We start from the raw sequence: 17,364 nt of genomic DNA, 5'->3' as shown, positions 1-17,364 counted from the left end.
GTCCCTGGCGGCGTATTGTGTTACTGATGGTAGCCTTTGTTACGTTGGTCCCAGCTCTCTGCAGGTCATTAACTAGGTCCCCCCCCGTGTGGTTCTGGGATGTTTGCTCACCGTTCTTTTGATCATTTTGACCCCACGGGGTGAGATCTTGCGTGGAGCCCCAGATCAAGGTTGATTATCAGTGGTCTTGTATGTCTTCCATTTTCTAATTATTGCTCCCAAAGTTGATTTCTTCACACCAAGCCTATTGCAGATTCAGTCTTCCCAGCCTGGTGCAGGTCTACAATTTTGTTTCTGGTGTCCTTTGACAGCTCTTTGGTCTTCACCATAGTGGAGTTTGGAGTGTGACTGTTTGAGGTTGTGGACAGGTGTCTTTTTTTATACTGATAACAAGTTCAAACAGGTGCCATTAATACAGGTAATGAGTGGAGGACAGAGGAGCCTCTTAAAGAAGAAGATACAGGTCTGTGAGAGCCAGAAATCTTGCTTGTTTGTAGGTGACCAAATACTTATTTTTCACCATAATTTGCAAATAAATTCTTTCCAAATCAGACAATGTGATTGTCTGGATTTGTTTCCACATTTTGTCTCTCATAATTGAGGTATACCTATGATGAAAATTACAGTCCTCTCTCATCTTCTTAAGTGGGAGAACTTGCACAATTGGTGGCTGACTAAATACTTTTTTGCCCCACTGTACATTTTTATATTTTAGACTGTGTAGCATTTAGTAGCCTCTACTGGACAATTTCTAGTGTATTTATATCCCTCTCAAGATATGGTCTCCAGAACTGTACACAGTATTCCAGATGAAGCCTAACTAGTGACAAAAAGCCAGGACAACCAAGCACCAGTCTGGTGTCAATAGGAGACCTTTAACACCTCTCCATAAGTCTTGGTGCCTAACTAGTGACAAAAAGCCAGGACAACCAAGCACCAGACTGGGGTCAGTAGGAGACCTTTAACACCTCTCCATAAGTCTTGGTGTCAAAACCAAAAGCTCCCTGCCAGAAACTCTTCTGGAGCTGAGATACCTATAGCGCACCCCATGCTCCAGAACAGCCCTGAGCTCCAGCTGCTCTACTTATCCTGGTAGGGCAACTCTGCACCCTGTTAAAAAAAAATTAAAAAAAATCTAAAATTAGCGCGGCCTCCACCAGACTTGGGTAAGAGCCAGGGGAACCCTGCATCATAAACGGGCATCAATCACACAAGTCTGTTTGATGTACAATGTGCTACTTTTATGGTGAAAAATAAATTTTAAATTGTCTTAAAGGGATATTAACCAAAAAAAGATTTAGTGATTCAGACAGATCATACAGTTTTAAAAAAAAAAAAGTTCCCTGTTGACTTCTGTTATCAAATTTGCTTTGTTCCCATGATATTCTGTGTTGAAGGGATACCTAGGTAGGCATCTGAAGCACTAAATGGCAGGAAATAGTGCTGCCATCTACTATTCTTGTAAAACTGCTGCCATATAATGCTGCAGAAATGGACTGGCTCCTTAGCATACATCCCTGCCTTTCAACCAAAGATACTAAGAGAATGAAGAAAATGTGATGAGTAAAATAGAAAGTTGTTTAAAATGTATAAGCTCCCGATAGATACTTGTTACTAATTCTCACCGCCTGGTAAGTACAAGAACTTACATGTATGGGCACAGAGTGTAACCCCAGAAAGATCCAGGGTTTCAATAAGTGGTTCATTCAGCATCAGACTGTCTAGGGATACGTTTCTGTAACTGAGTAACCTAATGCAAGTTTGCTGTGCCACTCTAACCGTGCTGTGTAATTCTAGACTGACCAGGGCATCCGAAACCTCACAGTGGAAGAAGCAAATCATCTTGCTGCATCTGACCCTGATTATGGCATTCACGACCTCTATGAAGCAATTGCCACAGGGAACTTCCCATCCTGGACTTTCTACATCCAGGTCATGACCTTCGAACAAGCAGAGAAGTTCCCTTTCAATCCGTTTGATCTGACCAAAGTAAGTTTGTGTTTTTGTTATGTGACATCTTGCCTCCAATCAATGCCTTTTTGTTAACACCTTTGTGCCCGGCACAGGTGTTTAACATTGGAATAAAGTTCCAATGTCAAAACTTACTGCAAAAAAGAAATCACGTGATTGTCAATGCAATGACGTGTTTTCAAGGCCGGGATTGGATCATGGGAGACTGCCTACGTTGCTAGGCACACCACAGTGCGATCTTTCATTCATCAATAGGGGGAGGCTGCAGGACACCTTATAAGGTAGTACGTCCCATGTCCTCCTTCGGCATTAAAGCCCAGTGCTGTTAGGACGGCAAGGAATATCCTAAGTGTGAAGGAGTTAAATCCCTAGAAAGATGTTCATACCCTCTGAAGCTGGTAAATGGCATCTAAGAAAAGCCCAACATTTAATGCTCTGCATTTAATTTAGTGAATTGCTTACAGATGCTGTTGCTTCACCTGAGGGTCTGGCTAATATAAATGATTTCTATGATGTGTTCATGCTGCTATGACCCTACTGGTCGCGTTCATATAGAAACAAAATGGTAAAATGTTTGTTTTCCAGATCTGGCCTCACAAGGACTACCCCCTTATCCCTGTGGGCAAGATGGTGCTAAACAGGAACCCGGTGAACTATTTTGTAGAAGTGGAGCAGGCGGCATTTGATCCAAGCAACATGCCCCCTGGCATTGAGCCCAGCCCGGATAAGATGCTGCAGGTGAATATAGAGCTGCACCCCAGCAGATAATGGTCTGGGAGCATAACCTGAACTGTTAGATCTAGCGTATCCAGACATTTATACTGCAGGCCATAGTGTTGCTTTTTTTCCTGCAAGTTGCGATCAGTAAGAATAGGGAGCTGCCATATATTCAGCACATATTGGCCTCAGCATTTTGTGTCTTTGAAACTAAAACATTTATTCTCCTGTTTTAGGGGAGGTTGTTTTCCTACCCAGATACGCACAGACACAGACTCGGGGCAAACTACCTGCAGTTACCAGTGAATTGCCCATACAAGGCTCGTGTCGCCAATTACCAGCGGGACGGACCAATGTGTTTTAATGACAACCAGGGTAATGCTTCTTCCACACTAATGGCATCTTGTGCGTACTAGCTGCAGGATTCCTATACAGCCGTGATGCAAGCAGGAATTATAGGAAACCTTTTCTTACCATAACTTGTTGCATTGTAGCAATGCATAACGCTTGTTACTATTGATTTATCAGTTTCCTCAACACATACCAATGTAAGACGTCAATCTCCTGTTTCTAGCTATCTCCATTAATTATGATTTTAAAGCTTTGTGCTCTAGGGGAAAATTTGTACTTTTAATGATAATGCAGATTGTAGCAATGAAGCTTTTTACTCACACAATACACATACACACTGCAAAAACACTATGCCCATGTATACAGTCGCTCGCGTATACACAATGCCCATGTATACAGTCGCTCGCGTATACACAATGCCCATGTATACAGTCGCTCGCGTATACACAATGCCCATGTATACAGTCGCTCGCGTATACACAATGCCCATGTATACAGTCGCTCGCGTATACACAATGCCCATGTATACAGTCGCTCGCGTATACACCATGCCCATGTATACAGTCGCTCGCGTATACACTATGCCCATGTATACAGTCACATGAAATTGTAAGTAAAGTGAATGTAAATTTTGATGATAAAGTGCCCGGTTTTTAAAAATTCGATTTAAAACAGGGGCACTTTAATTCATCAAAATTTAAAATTTACATTTCAATCGTGTTGTGAAAATACTTAACTTTTAATCTTGACAGCCGCTCCAGCTTCCCCCGGTCGAGCCTCTTCCTACGTCAGAAATGACTGATCGGTCATCCTCCAATCAAGGCTTTATCCCCGGGGAATCGGTGTCTGATTCAATGCCGTGGTGATTGGAGGAAGCTGGATTCCTCATTTGAGACCCAGGAAGAGGCTTTGCGACGGGCGGAGGAGGCGACGCAGCGGCTGTGAATATTAAAAGGTAAGTATTTTCACAACACGAGTGAAATGTAAATTTTGATGAATTAAAGTGCCCCTGTTATTAATCAAATTTCTTTTTTAATCCACGGATCTTCTTAATTACTAATGGGATATTTACCTCCTGGTAAGCAGGAGGCAGCAAAGAGCACCACAGCAGAGCTGTTAAATAGCTCCCCCCTTCCCTCCCACTCCAGTCATTCTCTTTGCCTACGTTAGTGATAGGAAGAGGTAAAGTGGTGTTAGATTAGATTCTGCAATCAAGTTTATTATTTTTAAAGTAGTGCAAGATTGTGCTGCTTTGTTCTAGGGTATAGCTGTAGTCCATATCAGTCTCTTAGAAGAGCTTTGGAGGCTTTAGAGCAATGGGAACTGGTGGGACATAATTCTCACTCACCATATAATGTATGCTGCCCTAAATCCAGAATACCTGAGGGATATTTACTCAGGAACTTCTCCTTTTTTCACAGGTCCATGGGAGGGAGAGGACCTCTTAAACCTGATGGACTGCCTCACTGTAAGGCAGACATATGAGGTAAGTGCCACTTTGTTATTCTGGGGCTAATTACACTCAGAGCAAAAGGGAGCACTTTACTTCTCACACACGTAACAATCAAAAGGCTCATAGGATAGTCTCTTGGTTGTTGGGACATACAAACTCTGAGTCTGAGGGAGCAATACAGTATTAAGCAGGCACTGGGGCTAGGAGACATGGACGTTTTATGGCTTTGTGGTTTTAACTCACACAATGGCTTATTTAAAACAAAATGCCGACCGGGAGAGGAGGTTGCGGTTAGAGACGCCCACAAGGGGCAGGGGTTCCATTTGTGCACCTTGTTTGTTGGGACATACAAACTTTCAGAGCCTGAGGGAACAATGCAGTATTAAGCAGGCACTGGGGCTAGGAGACATGGACGTTTTATGGCTTTGTGGTTTTAACTCACACAATGGCTTATTTAAAACAAAATGCCGACCGGGAGAGGAGGTTGCGGTTAGAGACGCCCACAAGGGGCAGGGGTTCCATTTGTGCACCTTGTTTGTTGGGACATACAAACTTTCAGAGCCTGAGGGAACAATGCAGTATTAAGCAGGCACTGGGGCTAGGAAACATGGAGGTTATATTGCTTGGTGGTTTTATCTCACACGGTGGCTTATTTGAATCAAAATGCTGACTGGGAGAGGAGATTGCTGTTAGAAACGCCCACAAGGGACGGGGCTTCTGATTGCACGCCTTTTCACTGCGCTTCCGTGTTTATAGATTACCGGAGCAGGAAATTTCAGTCTCTGCCTAGAAGCGCATGGTTCTTACTAATACATGCGTTTCTCGGAACGGATAGAGCTGTGACGTATCCCTGTTGAGTCTGGATCGTTGCCTAACCAGTAAAAAGGGCATTATTTAATTGGTTTTAGTCATTCACATACGTTTTTACTTGTGCAGTAAAAAAAAAAAAAAGTTGCACTTTTAAAATTTAAAGGCACAGTAACGTTTTTACACTTAAAAATTTTTGTTACAAAATTAAAAGTTTTATTTCATAATTGTCATTGTGATCAGACTGGACCAAGGGGCATTGCAAGATGTCACTTGCTCCTTGTGTTTTGATGCAAACGTGGAACCACCAATCCCTTTTCTGTTCCTCATGTATTGAGAGGACTCTAAGCTATAGAGAGATTTTTTCAGAGCCAAAATCTTTCTAAAGAGGATGTTGTCCAGAAGTCTAATGGCGAGGTTCAATATATGCCGCATCTGTCTCATCAAGCGTCCCAAATTTTGCCGCCCTCACAAGCAGTGCCCTGCGCTTCCGCAATAGCTCCCGCTGGAGTTACTTTAAGAGACATCGCTTCTCATGTCTTCTACATTTTCTGATGCGTTATCTGCTTTTCCAATGTTGCAGGGAAAGCATAAGAGGAAAATAAGATTTGTAAGCGAGGTTTCTGAGCGATTTCAGAAGTCCCCTCCCAGAGGCCTGAGGAGGAGGATACTGTAGTAGCATCTGAAGGCGAAGTTTCAGATTCAGAAAGTGTAATTCCCCCTGCCGATACTGAGGTGGTATCAGGTTTAAGCTAGAACACCTCAGTCTGTTATTTAAGGAGGTTTTAGCTACTTTGGACGACAGCGACTCAACGGTAGTTGTTCCTAAGAAGTCCAGTAAGCTGAACAAATATTTTGAGGTTACTTCCTCGACAGGGTTTCCCATAGCTGCCTCTATTAAGGAGGCCTAACAAACAGTTCCCAAGGTGGAGGGTGCCTTTCCATTTTAGCTAAGAGACCTACTATTCCTATAGAGGATAGTTGTGCCTTCAATGACTCATTCCGTTTTTTTTTTAGCTTGTACATCTCCATTTGTTACTTTAGGAGGTTTTAGCTAACCTGATCGATTCCGACACTACCGGTGTAATCTATCCTAGTGCGTCCAGTGATTTATAAGAAACAGAAGAGACAGCATTCCCTATATTTAAAAAGATGTTTCCCATAACCGACTCGGATAAGGAGGCTGGGCAAACATTCCCTAGGGTGGAAGGAGTAGTTTCCAGCTTAGCTAAGAGAACTTCTATACCCTTAGAGGATAGTTGGGAAAGGGATGTACACCAGGACTTACAATGGCAGCCAGCTGGGTACTTTGCTACCGTCACTAGTGCAACGGCATATTGGTTTGATGCGTTGTCTGATGCTACTAAGTCAAACTCCCATGGATAAAATCCAGGATAGGATAAAAGCTTTCAAATTGGCTAATTCCTTTATTTCAAATTCTTGCCTTCAAGTTATCAAACTGGGAGCATAGGTTTCAGGTTTCTCTGTTCCAGCTCACAAAGCCTTATGGTTAGAGCCTTGTTTTACGGATGTATGCTGCAAGTCTAAGCTTTTAGCGATTCCTTACAATGGGAAGACCTTGTTGGGACCCGGCTTGACGGAATTAATTTCTTGAAATTTAAAGAATTTCGAGAAAAAAAAATCCAAATGGCCTGCTGTTGAATCAAGAACAGCATGAAGGACATGTCCTATCCGGGATCGGATCTTGTAGGGGGCAGACTTTCCGTCTTCACTCAAGCTTGGGTTCGAGATGTTCAGAATCCCTGGGCAATAGAAATTAGTGTCCCAGGGATACAATTTGGAGTTCAAAAGTTTTCCTCCCAGAGGCAGGTTTCTGCTTTTAGGATTATCTGCAGATCAGACAAAAGGAGAGGTGTTCTTACATTGCGTAGGAGACCTCTCAGACCTGGGAGTGATTGTTCCAGTTCCAATACAGGTACAGGGTCTGGGTTTTGTATCCCAATCGGGTTGTGGTTCCCAAAAAAGAGGGAACCTTCAGACCACTTTTTACATCTCAAGAGTCTAAACAAATTTCGTGGTATACCGTCCTTCAGGATGGAAGCTATTTGTTCCTTTCTTCCCTTGATCAAAGAGGGTCAATTTATGACAACAGTGGATGTAGAGGACGCGTACCTTCAGGTGCCATTCTCATGAATCGTGCAGTTCTAAGGTTTGCCCTTCTGGACAAATGCTTACGGTTCATGGCTCTTCTTTTCAGGCTTGCAACAGCTCTGAGTTTTCACAGACTCTTGGATCGCTGTGGGCGGTAATTCGGTTTTGGGGCATTGCAGTGGCGTCCTGTCTGGACAACACCCTAGTCCAGGCGCCATCCTTACAGCAAGCAAGATTTCACACGGACATGGTGTTATCCTTCCTGCGATTTCACGGGTGGAAGGTAGATTTGGAAAAGAGTTCCTTAGTCCCATGCACAAGGGTAACTTTCTGGGAAACATAATAATTACATATCAATGCTGATTTTTTTCTGACAGGATGTCGGGAAATCAGAGATTATCAATACTTGTCTTGTCATTCAGTCCACTCATCGGCCTTCAGTGGCTCAGTGCATGGAGGTAATCGGGCTGATAGTGGCGGCAATGGTCATCATTCCGTTTGCTCTGTCCCATCTCAGACCTCTGCAGTTAGGCATGCTCAGGCAATGGATCGGAGATTATACAGATTTGTCTCTTCAAATACTACTGGAGTAGGAGACAAAGGATTCTTTTCAATGGTGGTTGTCTCTGGATCATCTCTCCCAGAGAACCTGCTTTCGCAGACCATCTTGGGTGATTGGGACAACAGACGCCAGCCTTCTAATGTGGGGAGCGGTCTGGGGCTCTAAGGCAGTGTTTTTCAACCAGTGTGCCGTGGCAAACTAGTGTGCCGTGAGAGATCCTCAAGTGTGCCACGGCAGACTGCCAACAGTGTGACATATTTTTTAAACTTTGCTTGTTTTTTACTCCCAGTGCAGGGGTAGTTTGTAGGAGGCATGGCATAACAGCACAATACATACAGTATGTGTGTGTTTGTGTGTGTGTATATATATATATATATATATATATATATATATGCTGTATTAGGCTACAATGTGTGATATTTTTTTTTAAATGGGATGGTGGTGTGCCACAGGATTTTTTAATGTAAAAAAGTGTGCCACGGCTAAAAAAAGGTTAATCACAATCACTGCTCTAAGGGCTCAGGGGGTTTGGATTCAGCCAGAGTCTGTTCTTCCTATAAACATTCTGTAGCTGAGAGCGATTTACATTGTTCTTCTGGCCTGGTCTCAGTTAGCCTTGGTCCAGTTTATCAGGTTCCAGTCAAAATGACGTAAGTGGCTTACATCAATCAGGGAGGAACGAGGAGTTCCTTAGCGATAACAGTGGTATCCAAAATAATTCAGTGGGTGGAGGCCCATTCTCGCTGCCTTGTTGGCGGTCCACATCCCAGGGGTGGAACAACTGGGAGGCGGATTTCCTGAGCATGCAGACCTTTCATCCGGGGGAGAACTCAATCCGGAAGTGTTCTCCAGCTTTTTCCTCCTTTTACTTTTCTTCCTCGGGTTATTGCTCAAATCAAGCAGGAGAGGGCTTTGGTGACCCTCATAGCACCGACTTAGCCTAGTAGGATTTGGTATGCAGATCTGGTGGACATGTCATCTCTGCCACCTTGGAGACTTTCGTTGAGGAAGGACCTTCGAAGGACCTAATTCAAGGGCCCCTCCTTCACCTAAATCTGGTTTATCTAAAACTGACTGCTTGGAGATTGAACACTTAATATTATCCAAGCGCAGGTTTTCTGATTCAGTCATTGTGACCATGATTCAGGCTCGTAAGCCTGTCACTAGACAAATTTATCATAAGATATGGCGTAACTATCTCTATTGGTGTGAAAGGGTAAAAACTTTCTCTTTTTTTGTTACACAAACGTCTGGTAGATGTCCCAGATGTACAATCATTTTGTCAGGCCTTGGTCAGGAGCAGGCCTGTGTTTTCAGACCAGTTACTCATCCATGGAGTCTGAATTTAATTCTCAGTTCTTCAAGGGGCTCCATTTGAGCCTATTCTTTCCTTTAGATATTAAAGGGACACAGAACCCACATTTTTTTTCTTTCAAGATTCAGATAGAGCATGATATTTTAAGCAACTTTCTAATTTACTCCTATTAAATTTTCTTCATTCTCTTGGTATCTTTATTTGAAATGCAAGAATGTAAGTTTAGATGCCGGCCCATTTTTGGTGAACAACCTAGATTGTCCTTGCTGATTGGTGGATAAATTCATCCACCAATAAAAAAGTGCTGTCCAGAGTTTTTTTTAACTAAAGATAGGAAGATAACGAAGAAAAATTGATAACAGGAGTAAATTAGAAAGTTGTTTAAAATTGCATGCTCTATCTGAATCACGAAAGAAAACATTTGGGTTCAGTGTCCCTTTAAGTTTATTTCTTTTTAAAGACATAAGTCCATGGATTTTCATCCTTGTGGGATTTCACCTCCTGGTCAGCAGGAGGAGGCAAAGAGCACCTCAGCAGAGCTGCTATATATAGCTTCTCCCCTCCCTCCCACCCAGTCATTATCTTTGCCTACATTAGTGATAGGAAGAGGTAAAGTGAGGTGTTAGTATAGATTATTCAATCAAGAGTTTATTTTTAAAGTAGTGGCAGAGAGTGCTGCTCTGTTCTAGGGTGTAGCCGTAGTCCGTATCGGTCTCTACAGTAGAGCTCTTGGTGGCTTTAGAGCAATAGGAACTGGTGGGACATAATTCTCACTGCGCCTCCTATATATTGATGCTGCCCTAATGCAGATAGCCTAGGCACATTTAACTCAGGCTTATCTTATTCCACAGGGCTATGGGGGGAGAGAGCCTCTTAAACCTGCTGGACTGTCCTGCTGTTGGACAGCATTTAAGGTAAGTTCTAACTTTGTACATTCTGGGGAGCGGACTCAGATTAATGTGGGCACTTAAACTTAATTTCAATCTTAATTTGAACTCATTATGGGCTTCTTATGTGGGACTTGAATCCTTCTTGTATGGAGGGTCCAGTTTTTGACAGCTACGAGTACAGGCACTGGGGCTGGGAGAAAGCTTATAGTATTTTGCAAGATTTATCTGTGAAGGGCAGTTTGAAATGTTTTGGTTCCTTTTCATTTTTATGGTGGTTAAGGTTCCTACGTATTTTTTCTCCATTGTAAAGTAATTGGGAGAAGTTACGCCCATGATGGGCGGGGCCTCATTTTCACGCGCTGCTGTGTTTATTGCGCAGTTTTCAGCCGACTGAGGTGGATGCTGTTCATGTAGCTCTACTACCGCATGTCTTTCAGAAAAATCGGACAGGCGGTTGTAGAGTTTGTGAGCTCCTGTGTGTCCGGATCGTGCTTTCATCTAATAAGAGGCAATCAAGTGTTCCGGTCAGGGAGCAAGTCTGGTGGCAGGTAGGCACCTCAGCAGAGTTGCTGAGGTGTATAGGTGTCAGCTTTTAGTTTTTATTTATCTATTGGGAACGTTTTTCTGCTTCACAGTAAAAAAGTTAGGGTTTTAAAGTTTAGAGACAATGTTTTCTTTTTTGACTTTTTTTCTGTCATCAAATATTTTGTTAATTATTTGATTTGCTTTGGCCATATGTAATCTATTTCTTAAAGAGACTAACGTTTTTATTTATTTTCTTAGAGACAGTAAAGTTTTTTTTGTTTTTTTTTTAAAAAAGGATTTTTACTTTTGTATTTGAGTATGGACATAGGAGCAGTGCAAAATGTTACTTGCTCCATGTGTTTGGATGCTAATGTGGAACCACCAATCCCTTTTTGTCTCATGTATTGAGGGCTTTAAGTTATAAGGAAAATATTTTTCATAAACAAAATTTTTCAAAGGCGGAGGCTTCTCAGGACTCTAATGATGAGATGCAGAGTATGCCGCAGCTTTCTCCCCAAGCGTCCCAAGATTTAACGCCGCACAAGCAGTGCCCTGTACTTCTGCTCTAGCTCCCGCTGCAATTACCTTAAAGGACATGGCTGCGCTTAGGTCTTCTACAATTTCTGATGCGATATCTGCCTTTCCTATGTTACAAGGCAAACGTAAGAGGAAGGACAACCATGTTGTCAGTGAGGTTTCTGATGCAATGATGGCTATCTCAGATGTACCCTCCCAGGGAACTGAGTTAGAGGGTATGGCGGTCCTATCTGAAGGCGAAATTTCAGATTCAGAAAGTTGACTGATTCGGAGGTTGTATCTTTCAGGTAAACTAGAACACCTCCGCCTTTTACTCAGGGAGGTTTTGGTGACTTTAGACGACTGACTCTACAGTAGTAGTCGTTCCTGAGAAGTCGAGTAAATTGGACAGCTATTTTGAGGTTCCTTCTTACTCAGACGTTTTTCCAGTACCTAAACGAACTTCAGAGATTATTTCCAAGAAATGGGAGAGACCAGGTATTCCTTTTTCCTCATCTCCTATTTTCAAGAGGTTTCCTATAGCGGGCGCTTTCAGGGAAACTTGGCAGACAGTTCCTAAGTTGGAAGGAGCTATTTCCACCCTAGCCAAGCGAACGACTATTCTCATTGAGGATAGCTGTGCTTTTAAAGATCCCATGGACAAGAAGTTGGAGGGTCTACTTAAAAAGATTTGTTCACCAGGGTCTGCTATTGCAGCCGGCTGCGTGCATTGTACTGTCACTAGTGCAGCAGCTTATTGGTTTGATGCTCTGTCAGAGTCTCTCAGAACTGAGACCACTTTAGAGGAGATCCAGGATAGGATTAAAGCTCTAAAGTTAGCTAATGCTTTTATTACAGATGTTTCTCTGCAATTTACTAAATTGGCATCTAAGAGTTCGGGGTTTTCTATCCTAGCCCAGATCCTTATGGTTAAACCTTGGTCTGCGGATGTGTCCTCAAAGTCTAAGCTTCTGGCAATTCCTTACAAGGGGTAGACCTTGTTTGGACCAGGTCTGAAGGAAATTATCTCTGATATCACAGGAGGCAAGGGTCATCTCCTTCCTCAGGATAAGAGAAATAAACAGAAGGACGACAAAGTAATTTTCGTTCCTTTCAAAACTTCAAAGGAAATTCTTTCCCTTCCTCCTCTAAACAGGAAGGGAACTATTCGCAATCTAAGTCTACTTGGAGACCCAATCTGTCGTGGAACAAGGGTAAACAATCCAAGAAGCCTGCTGTTGAATCCAAAACAGCATGAAGGGCGGGCCCCCAATCCGGGACCAGATTTGGTAGGGGGCAGGCTCTCATTCTTCATTCAGGCTTGGGTTTGGGACGTCCAGGATCCCTGGGCAGTAGAAATAGTGTCTCCAGGGATACAAACTGGAATTCATTAAGCTTTCTTCCCAGAGGAAGATTTCTTCTTTCAAGATTATCTGCATTCTTACATTGTGTAAGAGACATCTCCTCTTGAGAGTAATTGTTCCAGTTCACAAACAGGGGCAGGGTTTTTATTCAAATCTGTTTGTGGTTCCCAAAAAAGAGGGAACCTTCAGACCTATATTAGACCTCAAGAGTCTAAACAAGTTTCTCAAAATTCCTTCATTCAAAATGGAAACCATTTGTACCATTCTTCCATTGATCCAGGGGGGCAATTTATGATGACAGTGGATTTAAAGGATGCATATCTACATGTTCCTATCCACAGGGATCATCCTGTTCCTGAGGTTTGCCTTTCTGGATAAACACTTTGTTTGTGGCTCTTCCTTTCAGTCTGGCCACGGCACCCAGAATTTTCACAAAGGTTCTAGGGTCTCTGCTGGGGGTTCTAAGACCGCGAGGCATTAGGGTGGTGCCTTATCTGGACGATATTCTGATTGAGGCGCCATCCTGTCAACAAGCAAGATCTCATACCGACATTGTGCTATCCTTCCTGAGAACTCACGGGTGGAAGGTAAATCTGGAAAAGAGTTCCTTAATCCCGAAGACAAGGGTGACATCCCGTTTGCTCGTTTTCACCTCAGGCCTCTGCAGCTAAACATGCTCAGGCAGTGGAATGGAGATTATGCAGACTTGTCTCCTCGAATATCCCTGGATCAGGAGACGGGACTCTCTTCATTGGTGGTTGTCTCTGGATCATCTATCCCAGGGAACCTGCTTTCGCAGACCTTCCTGGGTGATTGTGACAACAGACGCCAGTCTTTTAGGGTGAAGAGCTGTCTGGGGTTCCCTAAAGGCTCAGGGACTGTGGACCTATCAACATCCTGGAACTGAGAGCAATCTTCAATGTTCTCCTGGCCTGGCCTCAGTTGACTGCGGCCCAATTCATCAGATTCCAGTCAGACAACATAACGACAGTGGCTTACGTCACTCAAGGAGGAACGAGGAGTTCCTTAGCGATGACTGAGGTAGCCATGATAATTCGGCCCACTCTTGTCATCTGTCGGCAATCCACATCCCAGGGGTGGACAACTGGGAGGCAGATTTTCTGAGCAGGCAGACTTTTCATCCGGGAGAGTGGGAACTCCATCCGGGGGTGTTCTCCAACCTGATTCTCAAATGGGGTCGGCCGGAGTTGGATCTCATGGCATCTCGCCAGAATGCCAAGCTCCCGAGTTACGGATCGAGGTCCAGGGATCCCCAGGCGGAACTGGTAGATGCCCTTTCAGTTCCTTGGTCCTTCGATCTTGCACATCTGTTTCCTCCATTTCCGCTTCTTCCTCTGGTTATTGCTCGATTCAAGCAGGAGAGGGCACCGGTGATCCTCATTGCTCCTGCTTGGGCTCGCAGGATTTGGTATGCAGATCTGGTGGACATGTCATCCATGCCACCTTGGAGACTTCCGTTGAGGAAGGACCTTCTCATCCAAGGGCCCTTCATTCACCCAAATCTAGCTTCTCTGAAGCTGACTGCTTGGAGATTGAACGGTTAATCCTATCCAAGCGAGTTTTTTCTGACTCGGTCATAGAGACCTTGATTCAGGCTCGTAAGCCTGTAACTAGAAAGATTTACAATAAGATATGGCATAAATCTTTATTGGTGTGATTCCAAGGGCTACTCATGGAGTAGAGTTAGGATTCCCAGAATTTTTTCTTTTCTCCAAGATTGGAGAAGGGTTTATCGGCAAGTTCCCTAAAGGGTCAGATCTCTGCCTTATCTATTTTGTTACACAAGCCTCTGGCTGATGTCCCAGATGTTCATTCCTTTTGTCAGGCCTTGGTTAGGATCAGGCCTGTGTTCAAACCAGTTACTCCTCCATGGAGTTTGAATTTCGTTCTTAAAGTTCTTCAAGGGGCTCAGTTTGAGCCTATGCATTCCTTAGATATTAAGTTGTTATCTTTGAAAGTTTTATTTCTTGCTATTTCTTCAGCTTGAGTGTCTGAGCTTTCGGCGTTGCAATACAATTCGCCTTACCTTATTTTCCATTTATAAGGAATGTAACAAAGCATGCAAAAAAGCAATCAAATTAGCCAAAATTGAAAATGAAAAATTAATTGCCAAGGATTCTAAGTCTAACCCTAAAAGGTTCTTTAAGTACATAAATAGCAAAAAATCTAAGAAGGATAATATAGGTACATTAAAATGCGTGGAGGGTAGCATGATAAATAATGACAGGGAGAAGGCTGAGGTACTAAACCAGTTTTTTTTCTTCAGTATACACAAGAGAGGAACCATTGAATGATACTTTGGAACAGAATAGAACATGCCAGTCCATACCACTAACTGGGTTTTGTTTAGAGAATATCAGGAAAAAAATGGAAAATATTAAGGTAAATAAAACTCCAGGCCCAGATGGAATACACCCAAGGGTGTTAAGGGAACTTAGCACTGTTATAGACAAACCTTTACTCTTAATTTTTCAAGACTCATTATCCTCAGGCATGGTACCCCAGGATTGGCGTAAAGCTGATGTGGTGCCACTCTTCAAAAAGGGAAGCAGGGATGATCCAGGAAGCTATAGACCAGTTAGTCTGACATCAATAGTGGGGAAGATATTTGAAGGGATTATAAGGGATTATATTGATGAGCATATTCGTGTAAACAAGATTATGAGTTCTAATCAGCATGGCTTTAGGAGAAATAGATCATGTCAAACTAATCTAATTAGATTCTATGAGGAAGTAAGTAAAAATATAGATAAAGGGGAATCAGTTGATGTGATATACTTAGATTTTGCAAAGGCATTTGATACAGTGCCACATGAGAGATTAATGCACAAAATTAAGAGACTGGGAATAGCTGAAAATGTTATCTCATGGATAAATAACTGGATAAAAGATAGGGAGCAACGAGTAGTAGTAAATGGATCATACTCAGATTGGACAAAGGTAATCAGTGGTGTCCCCCAGGGATCAGTACTGGGCCCTGTTCTTTTTAATATTTTTATAAATGACTTGGAGCAAGGATTAAATAGCAACATCTCTATTTTTGCAGATGATACTAAGTTAAGTAAGGTCATAAGGTCAGAGCAGGACGAACTCTTTACAAAGGGATTTGCTAAAATTAGAACTATGGGCAAGTGAATGGAAAATGAGATTTAATACGGAAAAATGCAAGGTTCTACATTTTGGAAGTAAAAATAAGCAGGCTACGTATTTTTTAAATGGGTCAAGACTTAGCCAAACACAGGAGGAAAGGGATTTGGGAGTAGTAATAGATAACAGCTAAAGATGGGTGCACAATTCAGGGCAGCGGCTTCAAAGGCTAATAAGATACTAGCATGTATTAAAAGAGGCATTGATTCAAGCGAGGAAAGCATAATTCTGTCATTATATAAAGCCCTGGTAAGACCTCACCTTGAGTTAGGAGTGCAGTTCTGGGGACCAATTGCTAAAAAAGATATTGCAGAACTAGAAAAAGTTCAGAGAAGGGCCACAAAGCTAATAAGGGGATTGGAGAAATTAACCTATGAGGAGAGGCTAGCCAAACTGGGTCTGTTTTCTTTAGAAAAAAGGCGCTTGAGAGGTGACATGATTATTTTATATAAATATATTCAAGGCCCATATACAGAGATGGCAGAAGCTCTGTTTATTCCAAGAAAATTGTTTCTGACAAGAGGTCATAATTTAAGGTTGGAGGAAAGGAGATTTAATCTCCTGCAATGGAAACGTTTTTTCACTGTAAGAGCAATAAAATTGTGGAACTCATTACCAAAGGAGGTAGTGAATGCCAATACCATAGATAAATTTAAAAATAGTCTGGATAAATTTCTGTATATAAACAAAATTCATGGATAGTGATTGCTAGTATTAAAATGGGTCACATTTTAATGGGGTTATTTAAGCTTAACTGGAGCTTTTTGTAAGTATTTTAAGATTTGTATAGGTTGAACTCGATGGACTTCAGTCATTTTTCAACCTTATCTACTATGTTACTAGTATGTACTAAACTAAGGTTTCTTCCTAAGGTTGTTTCAGACAGGAACATTAATCAGGAGATTGTTGTTCCTTCCTTGTGTCCTAATCCTTCTTCTCAAAAGGAACGAGTTTTGCACAATTTGGACATGTCCGTGCATTGAAATTTATTTACAAGCGCCTAAGGACTTTTCGTTGGTCGTCTTCTTTGTTTGTCATTTTCTCTGGAAAACGTAAGGGTCCGAAAGCTTACGGCTAACCTCTTTCTTTTTGGCTGAAGAGTATCATCCGTTTTGCATATGAGACTTGCTGGACAGCAGCCTCCTGAAAGAGTTACAGCTTCACTCCACTAGGGCTGTTGCTTCCTCATGGCATTCAAAAATTAAGCTTCTGTAGAACAGATTTGCAAGGCTGCAACTTGTCCTCTCTTCACACTTTTTCTAAATTTTACAAATTTGATACTTTTGCCTCGGCTAAGGCTGTTTTGCAAGAAAGGTACTTCAAGCAGTGGTGCCTTCCGTTTAGGTTCCCTATATTGTCCTCCCTTATCATCCGTGTACTCTAGCTTTGGTATTGTATCCCACAAGTAAGAATGAAAATCCTGTGGACTCATCGTGTCTTTAAAAAGAAACAATTTTATCAGGTAAGCATAAATTTGCTTTTCTTTTTAGACACGATGAGGTCCACGGCCCCGCCCTGTTCTCAGACAGGTTATTAATTTTGTAAAGTTCAGACACCTCTGCACCTTGTTTTTCGTTTCTCTCCTAACTTCGGTCGAATGACTGGAGTGGGAG

General features: G+C 42.4%; 1 protein-coding gene across 1 annotated transcript in view; it reads left to right on the top strand.

Moving 5' to 3' along the window:
- The first annotated feature begins 1,797 nt into the window (after positions 1-1,797).
- Positions 1,798-17,364, top strand: part of LOC128644603 (catalase) — an 82,392-nt gene continuing 66,825 nt past the window's right edge. Inside the window, exons 1-3 of the mRNA XM_053697149.1 lie at positions 1,798-1,989; positions 2,557-2,709; positions 2,925-3,068. Of these exons, the coding sequence (XP_053553124.1) occupies positions 1,936-1,989; positions 2,557-2,709; positions 2,925-3,068 (351 nt within the window). The 5' untranslated portion in view covers positions 1,798-1,935. The remainder of the gene's footprint in view (positions 1,990-2,556; positions 2,710-2,924; positions 3,069-17,364) is intronic.

Source organism: Bombina bombina, unplaced genomic scaffold (assembly GCF_027579735.1).
Source record: "Bombina bombina isolate aBomBom1 unplaced genomic scaffold, aBomBom1.pri scaffold_530, whole genome shotgun sequence".
In the NCBI taxonomy this organism is placed as follows: Eukaryota; Metazoa; Chordata; class Amphibia; order Anura; family Bombinatoridae; genus Bombina; species Bombina bombina.
The sequence above is the reverse complement of the archived record's forward strand: the minus strand, read 5'-3'. Positions and strand labels throughout refer to the sequence as shown.